Source organism: Macrobrachium rosenbergii, chromosome 24 (genome assembly GCF_040412425.1).
Source record: "Macrobrachium rosenbergii isolate ZJJX-2024 chromosome 24, ASM4041242v1, whole genome shotgun sequence".
Classification (NCBI taxonomy): domain Eukaryota; kingdom Metazoa; phylum Arthropoda; class Malacostraca; order Decapoda; family Palaemonidae; genus Macrobrachium; species Macrobrachium rosenbergii.
Window position 1 is genome coordinate 18,302,621 of NC_089764.1, and position 13,727 is coordinate 18,316,347.

Genomic DNA, 13,727 nt, shown 5'->3' on the forward strand with positions numbered 1-13,727 from the left:
ACGAGAAAATTCAACCTAGCAAAAATGCGTCCGCAGTAGAAGTTCAATCCATCAATGATGATACCAACCCAAGGCGCCCACTTCAAAGAGTTGGGCATTCTGTCTTGTTCGGACACGTGCTTAGCGCTTATCGCTTGGTCTCGAAGCGCGGGTATTAATATCATGTTTGCTCAAGAAAGTTTGTAGTTTTAGTTACTTAGTATTTTAGGAAATTCCTTTTTTAGTTTCCCGTAAAAGAAACTATTGAGATGACTATTTGTCTGTCCGTCCGCACTTTTTCTGACCGCCCTCAGATCTTGAAGACTACTGAGGCTAGACGGCTACAAATTGGTATGTTGATCACCCACCGCCAATCACCAAACATACTAAGTTGCAGCCCTCTAGCCTCAGTAGTTTTTATTTTATTTACGGTTAAGTTAGCCATGATCTTGCGTCTGGTACCGCTATAGGTGCCAACAACACAGGGAACCACCGGGCCGTGGGTGAAAGTGCCATGGGCCGCGGCTGAGAGTTTCATGGGCCTTGGGTGGGAGTTTCATTCAGCATTATAAACTCGACTGCGCCGAAGAAATTTCAGCGCATTTTTATTATTATTATTATTTATTATATTAATTACTAGTTTAGACTCAACCGGGTACGCGATTAAGAAGACTCAAATTTCTGTGTATGTCGATATTTGGGTAACAAAAGCTAATAGCCGCAATGTTCCTGCGTTAGTTAATTAGACCATTAGTTTAGAGCTGGGCTTTACTCATTTGTTACGAGATTTGTCATTTCATTTTTTTCCATGTCCCCGTGATATTCATTTTTATTTTTGTAATTTTTCTAATATTTGGATATTCAGTTCTGTAGGATCCTGCTAGAAATTTATCTTTGTCATTTATCTTTTATTTTTGTCTCCGTGATATTCAATTTCTTTTATTTCCTCTCGTATCAGAATATTCACTTCTGTAAAATCCGGCTAGTCAATTCAGTCGACGTTCGTGCAAGAATAAATAAGAAATATGAGTGCTAATAACTATATTTAGTAACATATACCATACTAGTTATTTGCTGTGATAAAGGCGAACAGAAACTCATTACTGGTGCGACAAAGTTAGGAATAGAATGAACATAAAAAATGAATGCGAAACTAAGTACGAACTGAGCCGCTGACATGAAGAAAATAACTGATAAGATACAAATTAGACACACATTAGATATGAATGAACTTGGCATCTGGAATTTGAGATTAACAGATGAATACGTATCAAATTTAATTCTGTTTAATACTGTTTTTCTGCGGCTGACACTTTTTGGATCTTTCTATAGATAGCGGCCCCCAAAGGGTTTTAACCCGGTATGTATCCACCTTTGCGGCGTGTTTAGTACAAGCCCGCTGGCGATTACCGTCAAAACAGAAACAAAAGACTGTAAATACCATAAAGATAATGGCCCCCAAGAAATGTTAGTCCTAGATAACAACTCCCGAAAACCATTGGGGCGTCACTATCCAGAAAAGATCAAACTTTTTCTGATTTCACATACGGGGATTTTATTCCAGTAGCGCTTGCTTGTTAAAATGAATGTTTAACTTTAAAGAAAATAATAATAACTATATAGACAGATAAACGTAGTTAGGTAATTTTCTAAAATCCACATAAAGCGGTAAGGAACGCTCATATTTCATCATGAGCATAAAGCTACAATGTGATCTTCAAGAAAATTTAGCAAAATGTCTAAAGGATGATAATAATGCATAATAACATAGAGGTTAGTGAGTTAAGGAGAGATCTGTCTCAAATTAGTGATCAGTAAACATGTGAAAATCTCAACAACTTCAATTATTGTTCATTTCGAGATCGTAACCTTTTTAAAGGAAAAAAAATATCCGCGTTTGTGTTGTAGAGTCCGCTATGGAACTCTAAAAAATAATATATAGGCAAATAATATTAACCAAGATTATACATAAAGACACGTGATCGCACAACCTTCCCCAAATACGCACACACGCACGCGCACTCATGCATATATCCATATATATATATATATATATATATATATATATATATATATATATATATATATATATATATATATATATATATAAATATATATATAAAATGTATATATACATATATTATATATATATATTATATATATATATATATATATATATATATATATATATATATATATATATATATATATATATATATATATATATACTATATATATATATATATATACACACGATCTCTCCACCACATAATTGTTTTCCCTTCCATTCATATATATATATATATATGTATTTCTGAAGGAGGCTGACAACCTGCCCCCTTGCTGGAAACAGAAACACATAATTGCGTCGAAAATGACCCTGTATGTACTGCGCCCTCGCAAAAATGATGTATGCTGTCATAAACAGGTACTGTCGGGTTATCTGTTTATCGAGTAATTGTAACGTTATCCGAATGGGGATCTGCTGAAAAATAATTAAACTGCCATAATAATAAGCCACTCGACACAGGGTCCGTCCGCCGGTTTGCTACACGGGGAAGGAAAATAGATTTTCCCTCTGCAGAATCGGATATATTCTACTGTTCCTATTCTTTCGGTGATTTCTTGTAAGTTATGGGTAATATTACACCGTTTTGTATTTTGAATTGTTATAATTTGCTATGGATGAAAATGAAATGGTATTTTATGAAAGTGGGTTTAAGAAATCTGACGTGTTTGCAGGTTACTATATACTGCCAATTTAAGCGTAAATTTTATATGTGCTTAGCGGATAGAGACTGAGTTTAAGAAAAAAGTGATCCCATTTCTAGTGTTTGGAAAATTCTAAAATCGTTTAATTTCCAGGGATGTATTATAAGTAAATATTTGAACTAGCACACACACACATATATATATATATATATATATATATATATATATATATATATATATATATATATATATATATATATATATATATATATATATATATATATATATATATATATATATATATATATATATATATATATATATATATATATATATATATATATATATATATATATATATATATATATATATATATATATATATATAGATAGATAGAGAGAGAGAGAGAGAGAGAGAGAGAGAGAGAGAGAGAGAGAGAGAGAGAGAGAGAGAGAGAGAGAGAGCTTAAATTAGAAACCTAATTTTAAAAAAATTTTTAATCATACGTATGTCTCACAACATTTTGCAACGGATACAATATTAATTCATTATTATTATTATTATTATTATTATTATTATTATTATTATTATTATTATTATTATTATTATTGCGCCAAAGATATAAAATCCTAATAAGAAAGGCACAACGGGAGAACCAGCACATAAGTAAAGATCAATGAACATACTATAAATAAATACATAGAATCTATACCATGTTTTAGAAGCGCAATTTTAACTTGCGTTTACCCTTACCATATTTATCGAATATAAATCCTAGCATACTAGACAATTATAAATAGTTTATTTACCTGACAGGTTAATTAAAAGATACAATTAAAAAATGGAAATGCTCTTTTGTGTCCCAAGAGTATTCGAACTCAGGGTATCTAAATAATAAGATAAAAATAGTTCTTTATATGCAGTGTTAATTACAACGCCACAAAAATAATTATATATATAAATATATATATATATATATATATATATATATATATATATATATATATATATATATGTGTGTGTGTGTGTGTGTGTGTGTATGTGTGCGTTTGTGTATGTGTAGACACAGCTATATTTTTCTGTATATAAATATTTATATGCATATATAAATACATATAAATACAAATCTACACACACACACACACAAATATATATAATTATATACACACACACACACACACACATATATATATATATATATATATATATATATATATATATATATATATATATATATAGAAAAAGTTCAAGAATGATCTTTTTCATTCAATCACCACATATTAGCTAAATATCAATAAAATTTAAAACATTAAGGTTTTGAAGAAGGTTATTGTTCTCAACTCTTGAAAAGAAAAAGTTCCCGAATTTTAAGAGGAGCAAAACGATGAAACCTAATCCCATTTAAAAATGAGAGATTCGAAGACGCCTCCTGACTGGCGTGTTCAGACGTACTTATTCAATATGATTTATCGCTTTTAAATTATTCCATTTGAAGAAAGTGTGTTTTTGGAAAAGTTTGTATTTTAGCTGTTGACGAATAATGATAGTAATGATAGCAACTGATGTCTCTCCTTTTATACAGATGATAATAATAATAATAATAATAATAATAATAATAATAATAATAATAATAATAATAATAATAATAATAATTCACAGTTATGTATATGTACATATACATAACTGTGGATTTGTTTCTTCATTTCAAGACTCATGCTACCATGAGTATTTTTAATAATAATAATAATAATAATAATAATAATAATAATAATAATAATAATAATAATAATAATAATAATAATAATAATAATAATAATAATCAGTTTAATTTTATCATATTGTCAAGATTACTGACTTTTTAAAATTTGTCTAAAATAAATTCAGTTCATATTTTTTGTTGTGTTTCCTCTTGAAAAAGACCGACTTTGGGAAATAAAAAGAAAAACTGTTTAAAAATCAACAAACGAAAAATAAAAGCGAAAGGAACTGGATACCAGCAATTCAGTTCACCTTAAATTTTTTCCCTCCTACCCCATCCAAAAATGGCCGGGCCATAAAAATCGCTTTAAAATCAAACCAAATTACAATTTTTCCACTTCATTGCCGATTCGCTCTCTCGTGTCCGTGAATCTTTGCCCTTGGGTCCGTGTCCTTCGTGACATTAGAGACATAAATATATAGACTATTAGCTTTCGCTGATAGACTTGCCAATTGCGTGAATGTCTCGCAAAGATATATTGCCTCAGTCACGGTCCTCTCTCTCTCTCTCTCTCTCTCTCTCTCTCTCTCTCTCTCTCTCTCTCTCTCTCTCTCTGCCGACCTGCGTAGGGGGATATCAGCATGCGGTCGCCTCTAAGATACAGAACCCTGGGTCGCATCCTCCGGCAGAAGGAATATTCCTGTCCTGCTAGCGGAGGATTCGAATTCGAGAGTTACAAATATTTAAGGGTCAGGATACCCGGAGAGGAAGGGACAAAGTATGTATATGCAGATGCCGAGCATATGAGTAGTCGGAGATAAACAGTAGAAAAAAAAATTAAAGTGGAAGATTTCTATTGTAAGAATAATAATCCATATATGCTAGGCTTAATGTCACAAGTAATAATGCTAGATTTCATTTTTGTGAATTACATATATATATATATATATATATATATATATATATATATATATATATATATATATATAAATATATATATATATATATATATATATATATATATATATATAAAATGCTAATTCTTCATATTAACGATAAATTTCGGAATGATCACTTAAGGCTTTTTATATAAGAAGGCGTTGTGAATAATAAAGGATTGATATAAATAAATCTCAGTATCAGCAGATATAAACCTAGTACTAAAACAAAGCTTTAGTAACTTACAGTCTATATCTACTGTAAGTGTAATTTAAACTAGCTCAAATTCAAGACCAAATTAGGGATATGGGAATTCTTTACTGCTTAAGTTCTTCTGATTCCAATAGGATATAGGAATTCTTTACTGTTTAGGTTCTACTGACTCCAATAGGATACAGGAATTCTTTACTACTTAGGTTCTTCTGATTCCAATAGGATTTAGGAATTCTTTACTGCTTAGGTTCTTCTGATTCCAACAGGATATAGGAATTCTTTACTGCTTAGATCCTTCTTATTCCAATAGGATATAGGAATTCTTTACTGTTTAGGTTCTTCCGATTCCAATAGGATTTAGGAATTCTTTACTGCTTAGGTTCTTCTGATTCCAATAGAATTTAGGAATTTAGGAATTTCTTTGATTCCAATTTTGGTTCTTCTGATTCTTCTGATTCCAACAGGATAGGATTTAGGAGATCCTTCTTATTCCAATAGGATATAGGAATTCTTTACTGTTCTTCTGATTCCAATAGGGTTTAGGAATTCTTTACTTCTTCTGATTCCAATTAGGTTCTTTACCTTAGGTTCTTCTGATTCCAATAGAATTTAGGAATTCTTTACTGCTTAGGTTCTTCTGATTCCAATAGGATTTAGGAATTCTTTACTGCTTAGGTTCTTCTGATTCCAATAGGATTTAGGAATTCTTTACTGCTTAGGTTCTTCCGATTCCAACAGGATATAGGAATTCTTTAGTGCTTAGGTTCTTCTTATTCCAATAAACTCACTTCCTTCAAGAGCCGGTTTCATCACTTCTAATAAATTTCCATTCTATCGTCCAGTTACTGATAAATACATACAAATACCTAAGCATATATGCACTCATAAATATTAAGCCACAAGTATCATTTCGTTGTACCCTGGGGAAACTTACACTCAAGGGAAATTATAATTGACAATTTCCCTCGGATGCAAGTCACTCCTAGGGTGCAGTGAATTTCATATTAAAAGATATTTGTTAGTAAATTATTCAGAATAAAAAAAGGCACGCGTGTATAAGTATAAGTAAATATATATATATATATATATATATATATATATATTTATATATATATATATATATATATATAAATATATATATATATATATATATATATATATATATGTGTATATATATATATATATATATATATGTGTGTGTGTGTGTGTGTGTGTGTGTGTGTATGTCATACTCTATTAATTATCCAGATGAAGAAAATGAGCGCACCACAAAATTATACACAAGAATTAACAACACCTAACTTCAGACATTTCGTATAATGATTCTTCCTGTGTAAAGTACACGTTCTAATATCTGTAATCATTAGGAGATAATTCTAAACATATAGGTAACACAACTCTCTCTCTCTCTCTCTCTCTCTCTCTCTCTCTCTCTCTCTCTCTCTCTCCTAAATGCCGTCAGATCTCTGCTATGTCACCAGGTAATCAAGGGTCATTTTCGCACTTTCGTTGCGTCATCGTCTTATGCTGCGTCAGCTATCTGGAGGTCCTGTTTTTTATTTTCTTTAAAGAGTGGGTGAAGTCCGAGAATTTCTCCTCAATATATTTTCTGTTGTAACTAGTCAGTTACGGGTCTTTTTCTTTTGCTAATGCACATGCCTTTTATAAAGGCTATATTAAATTTGATTACATGAGCGCGATGGACATACTGGTGGGATATCTAAATTCAAATTAAATTCCCTTAACCACATCCCACCCCTACATTCTCTCTCTCTCTCTCTCTCTCTCTGTGTAAAAAAAAAAATCACTTGACGCTATCTGTCTTCCGAGAGGTTTCAAAGCAACCAGACAACTAGAGAGAGAGAGAGAGAGAGAGAGAGAGAGAGAGAGAGAGAGAGAGAGAGAGCAGCAAGCAAAGAGGCGACACTCAATCCCCACGCAGCCTCCAGCAGCGTCGCCGTCGGTGTCACCGCTCGTCCTAGGGATGACGTCGCCGAGGCCGAGCGACAACGACCGCAAGCGAAGTTGCGGTAGATGGCGGAACACTATTGCCGGAAGCGGGGCGGGGGGAATCCTCTTCATCTTGCGGACGGGAAAGCCGCTGCTGTCGTGCGGACGGCAGCGGCGGCAGGAGCAGCAGCATCGTCACCATTGTCATCACTATCCTCATCACTATCCTCATCATCACCAGCCGGGACAGGTGAATGGATATGCGTATGCATGTATGCGTGCATGCCCTTATCACTCACCGCTGACCAGTTGCCGCCATGCACGCACGTAAGTGAGGATAGAATGTGCGTGCGACAACTTGTGCGTGCACGAGCGGGCCCGCATGCGAACACGAACGGCCGCAGATAACTGTGCGGTCACGCCAACCCTTTAAAACAAGTACAGTACTTCTCTTTTGAGGGGAAAAAAAAATACACACCAAAGAAAAACAAATCTCCTTCATTCGGTTTTTCTCATCTCCCGAAAACGCAGCATCTTCGGGAGTACCGTTCGGTTTATCAACGAAAGACCCGACTTTCGTTTTGACTTCCTGTCCCTTGCAGGTCCTGGTCTTTGGCATTTTTGTGCTGAGATATACCTAGCGAGAGAGAGAGAGAGAGAGAGAGAGAGAGAGAGAGAGAGAGAGAGAGAGAGAGAGAGAGATGCGATGTACCTTATTGCAAATATCTGTTACGCTTAGCAATAGCATACCACCAAATTGTCATATTTTCAGAGACATTTTTACCGATGCCAAATAAACATATATTCTAATTACAGATGCATCTGGCCATAAAGTCGTTCCTTTTTTGTAATAACTCAAATGACGCATTTTCCACGCGGATGAGAAATGTAATGAATTCTGTTTGTAAAATTTTGGTAAGGTTTAAGTGCTCATTATTTTTAAAATCTAAGACTTATGCTTTTATTTTTTATTCTTTTAGAGGAACAATAATTGTACACTTAATGGCAGCTTAACTTTATATTTATTGATCAGTTTTAGATTTGAAAGGTATACTTGATTATGAGGTATAAAAATAATTATAAGCCATAAGTAGGTTAGTATAATAGTTAACTAAATTTGTCTCTTTGTGGTCACCGGGGCAGCTTCTTTGCCGATCGCAGGTGAAACGAGTGACAGACAGGCTAATGAATATTTTCCATCGGTTCATTAAAATTCATTCCATTCATTTACAAGGCAGTGACACCTGTCCACACGAATAATTACTTAACCACTGATGAGTTCTCAATTCGCGACAAATCATTTAGCCGACAGTGAGAGAGAGAGAGAGAGAGAGAGAGAGAGAGAGAGAGAGAGAGAGAGAGAGAGAGAGAGAGAGAGAGAGAGAGAGAGGGGTAAATGGAAATCAATGGTAGGAGATTTTGTCGAAGCCTTTGAAATGTCGGGCCTTCGTGGAAGGACTTTCCAGGTTTTACGCACATCTGAGAAAACGGCAGGGGGAAGAGTGTAATAGGCCTAAGATTCTACGCTGCAAAGCTTCTTGACATTTTTATGCTTTTCGTCCTGTAGAACTTCATCTAATCGTGTCAAAAGAACGTCTTGTGTGTATTGTGTTTTTTTTTTTTTTAACAGAGGAATGCAGTAGCAAAACCAGTTCTGGATTGCAATGTCACCAACAGCAACTCCTACAACGAAAATATACCGCTGGCAATGCAATGAAAAAAAAAAATCCTAAGCATCCTTCCTAACTCCTAAGGTCAGTCGAGGAGCGTGAGTCGACCGTCGGAAGATTCCCTTACCTTTTCCCGTTGCGTCGCCTTCTCTTGGTAGCGTACACTGTTCCTAAGGCGTTCATATTGGTGGCTGGCGTATTCTGTTGGCTCAGCATAGTGGAAGCAACGACATGTGTGCCGGAGGAAGGGTTTTTTTGCTAAGGGAAACCCAAAATAAATAAAACTTTGTGAACGATAATTTTGATTATTTATTTCCTTACGAGAATTACGAACGGGAACTCACACTTGGCACTGCTCTCCGCGTCACGCCGTTCGACACTTTTGCCTCACACTCACAATCGACACTTTTTTTTTTTCCTTACATATAATTTTCTGATATTTAATAACTGAATGGGATTACGAGCAGAAGAACTCTTTAGACACCGTGCCACACTTCATGATCTAAGGTACACACAACACCACGAGCGGCGGCCTTCTTCCTCCTCTTCGCGGGCTATTCACACGCAGGACGATCATACGGAGTGCCTGGTCGCACTGCAACGACAACACATACCATAGGACACGTTGCACTCCGGTGCCACTAAACCACAAGAAGGCGCCGCCACACTACACCGTACACCTTCCCGCGCACACCCACGAGTCGCTTGTTTTGTTTTTACGCGACACCCTGAATGGCAGCCTGGCGTGAGTGTGTGCGTAAGTGTGTCCCGAGTAGCCCCGCCCACCGACACCGGCCGTCCAATCGTCGAGGAGCGGATCGCTCTTAACCCGCCCGACTCTCCGGGCCGCGAGTAGCCGTCGCCAGCACCAACATGGCGGACAGGCAGAAGGCTGCTGCCGCGGAGATCGCCAGTGTGTTTCCTAACACATCCGCAGGAAGGAGGAATTGTGCGTCATGGACCTTTCTCAGTGATCGATAAGACATTCAGTGCGTCAATCGTTGTCTAATGAAGCCCCAGAGAGTCAACTGGGCCTCGACACGACGCAGAGAAAAAGGACTGTAAGCGACGGCTGGCCAGGTAAGCCACGAGCGACGATGAGCGCAGGTATCGGCAGGTAAATTAGCCGTGTGGCATTCGCTTCGTATTTGTGAGTGTGTGTGAGAGAGAGAGAGAGAAAGAGAGAGTGAGAGTATTGACGTGTTCTCCTTCTGCGGACAGATAACATCGCTCGCAGGTCATTTCTGAACCGCTAATGAATTGCTTTTGGCCAAAAAGAAGAGAGGAGGTGAGTGAGACTCGGCGTCTCGTCGATGGGAAGTGACGGCGTTTGACGGGAAGCCTCCTCGATGGGCGATGATTGCGTCGGGCTTCTCCTGACGGTGAAGTGGGAGGAGGGGATTCATGCCTGGCTGCGCACACGCGCGCTCACACACACAAACGCATCTTTTTATATCTAAATAAGTGTACATACTTCTTTTTCGTTTAATTATGAGCCGCCATCAGTGTCCCAGACTGAGTATTGGAAATAATGAGTTTAATCTAATCCACATTAATCATTTTGATCATTACCGCTACATTAGGTTGAAATTTATTAACCTGTATAAAACCAGTTTAATGGAATTCGAGGAAATTAAGGCTTTACGCTTACAAGTAAATTCAGATCGTTGATAACAATTGTATAATGTTTACACACATCCTGCATAAACATTTAAAAATTTCAGATGTCCTATAAAAAAAACATAATACATTTGGAAAACCTGTCAAAAATGTAGGGATGAAGGTCTTCAGATATTTAAATAAATTCATTAGAGCCTGTGGATAATATACAAGAATGTGTAGAATCTGTAGAATGTACAAATATTTATAGAAAACTATAAAAAAGAAATAACAGCTATAAGATATGTAGGGATACTTCAGCTAAATTTACAATAGAGACGATCTGCAGAAAAATATAAATATATAAATCAGAACCTGCGCTAAACTAAAGCAGTACAGGACACCTTTAAGAAAACTGTACAAATAAACAGACACATTAAAGGACTTGCATACAATTACTGTCGTATGAGGACTTACACGTGTAGGAACACCTTTAGAAATCTACAGACGCGAACACCTATACTTATAAAGGTCAGTAGACAACTACAGTTGTGATGGGGCATTTTCAATAACTTTAAAGGCGAGCCTGTAGAAATTTAAATACATAGAAGAGGATCCCTACAAAACTTACAGACATGGAAGAGGTCCTACAGAGATCCACAGACGTGTATGCTAACCTGTACAGACTACAGACACGTAAGATGACCCGAAGAAAATAATTGGCTTGAAAGAAGGCATATAGAAATCTGACATATAGTCTACCTGTAGAAATATAGAAATCTGACATATAGTCTACCTGTAGAAATATAGAAATCTGACATATAGTCTACCTGTAGAAATACATAAATCTGACATATAGTCTACCTGTAGAAATATAGAAATCTGACATGTCGTCTACCTGTAGAAAACAAAGGACCTGCAGAAAAGGAACGTGGTACATAAAGATCTGTAGAAATCTACATACATGCAAAAATACCTTGAGAGAACGACCGACATGTTTTCATGATCGCTCTAATACAATTTTTTTTAGCTGTATTTCATTAGAAAAATTCCACATTTCTCCTTGGTGACCGTACTTGTCAGGTTAGTGCTTACTACTCGCTTCAGAGAAAGTCAGTGTCCTCACTGCAAAATCGAAAACGAGTCTCCCTGGAAGCGTTACTATTATCAATGGAAGCTCGAGAAAAATTGAACGGTTGCCTTAAAGCATCTGCTCTTTGCCTTCATTAGTTTGTTTGAATGAATTCTCAGAAGTTATTTAACTCTATATTAGGTTAGGTTAGGATTTTACTAAACCTGTCTTGTTTATCTTTTCTACTTTAGGATATATGCACCATTTTCTCCTATTGGAGTTTGCTGGGAGACCGCTTGATCTTTTTGGTTAATCCACGTGAATGAACAGTAGGCACGTCGTGAATAATAATAATAATAATAATAATAATAATAATAATAATAATATGTCCTGTTAAGCAGGATGGCTGCATCGTGCGAATTAGTCTTACATTGAGCCTTCTCAATTTTTCTTATAACTCTTTTCTCTTCAACTTAAATATTGAGGAGAAAAGAGTCGTAAAGAAAATAGATAAGATTAATTCGCACGATGCAGCCATCTTTTCTAACACGACGTGCTTAAGAGAGGGTCTACGTCCTTCTAATAATAATAATAATAATAATAATAATAATAATAATAATAATAATAATAATAATAATAATAATTTTGAGTGGTCTGGATCTTGAATAACTTGAACTACGTAACTGAATTTTACTTTACGACCATTTGGAGAATCAATAATTTGAGGATGACTTTTGCAATAACTTTCCGCTGCATTCTAGGTGACCTAAAAAATCGCATAAGAGAAATTTTAAGTAACAGTTGGTTAGATATATAATGCACATGTATGTTTAATGGGGTCTGTAAATAATTATATATTAAAAATAACATTATGTTACAGGTCTCAAATGATACTTTTAACTCCAGTCTTCATTTTTTTTTTTTATTTCACACAATAAGATCTTGTTATGCAATGGCTCTCTAGGTCAGATAAATGGCCTTATGACTTGGGCCACAACAGTGCTTGAATCGGCTGAAAAAATAGTTCAGTGATAAGTAATTCGTTTTTCAAGCATTTTCACTGCTTTCCTCTTCTTTTCCGCCATCACCAATCGGAAAACAGCCTAAATACCGACGATAAAATAGAAGGAATGAACGTTTTTATTAACTCGTGCCGTCAAATAGTCATTCATTTTGCAGCAGGACTCTGGATAGGAAATTTTAATGATGATGGAATCGACGGACGCTGCCTTCAATCCAAATTTAAACAGCTTTTCAGTGCATGTTTTTTTTTTTTTTTTTAATGTGAACGAGATTTGATAAGGAATCTTAATAAGGAATTTTTCAGTCAGAGTCTCGACCCGGCAAAAAAGAAAGACGAACGCACCTGCCTTATGTATACATGAATATGTATATATAAATGTATCTATATACGAAATTAATACTAATGTATACAACCACAGTCAACGTAGAAGCATTAGGAACCTGATCATTTTGCGGATATGGATTACGTTTGACATTTTAAAATAAAGGGAAAATCATAAGCTTGAAACCTGCCTTTTATAACAGCCCATATATTTCTCATGATTGATTGACTGATTGATTGTTTATAGCTACTAAAAACTGGCGTCACAACAACTAGGTTATTGACGCCGTAATAAATTAAAAAGAAAACTAAAAGATTAATAAATAAATAGCTTTAAAAGTAGTTTCATAAGACAACTATCTAAACACACACACACACACACACACACACACACACACACACACACATATATATATATATATATATATATATATATATATATATATATATATATATATATATATATAATCTGTATAATCATGTCTATTCACATACAGCATACTAACTCATGAGTTTATACCTCGAAAAGATTACTATAAATCTTTGCCC

The 13,727-nt window shown here is 35.2% G+C and overlaps 1 protein-coding gene across 2 annotated transcripts in view; it reads right to left on the reverse strand.

The window, feature by feature from the left end:
• ss (spineless) overlaps positions 1-9,871 on the reverse strand; it is a 483,824-nt gene extending 473,953 nt beyond the window's left edge. The window contains exon 1 of one of the 2 annotated variants that reach the window (XM_067126243.1): positions 9,290-9,869. In XM_067126243.1, the coding sequence (XP_066982344.1) occupies positions 9,290-9,378 (89 nt within the window). In that variant the 5' untranslated portion in view covers positions 9,379-9,869. Of the gene's footprint in view, positions 1-9,289 lie in introns of both variants that reach the window. The other variant, XM_067126244.1, reaches the window with a different exon arrangement.
• Between the last annotated feature and the right edge of the window lie 3,856 nt (positions 9,872-13,727).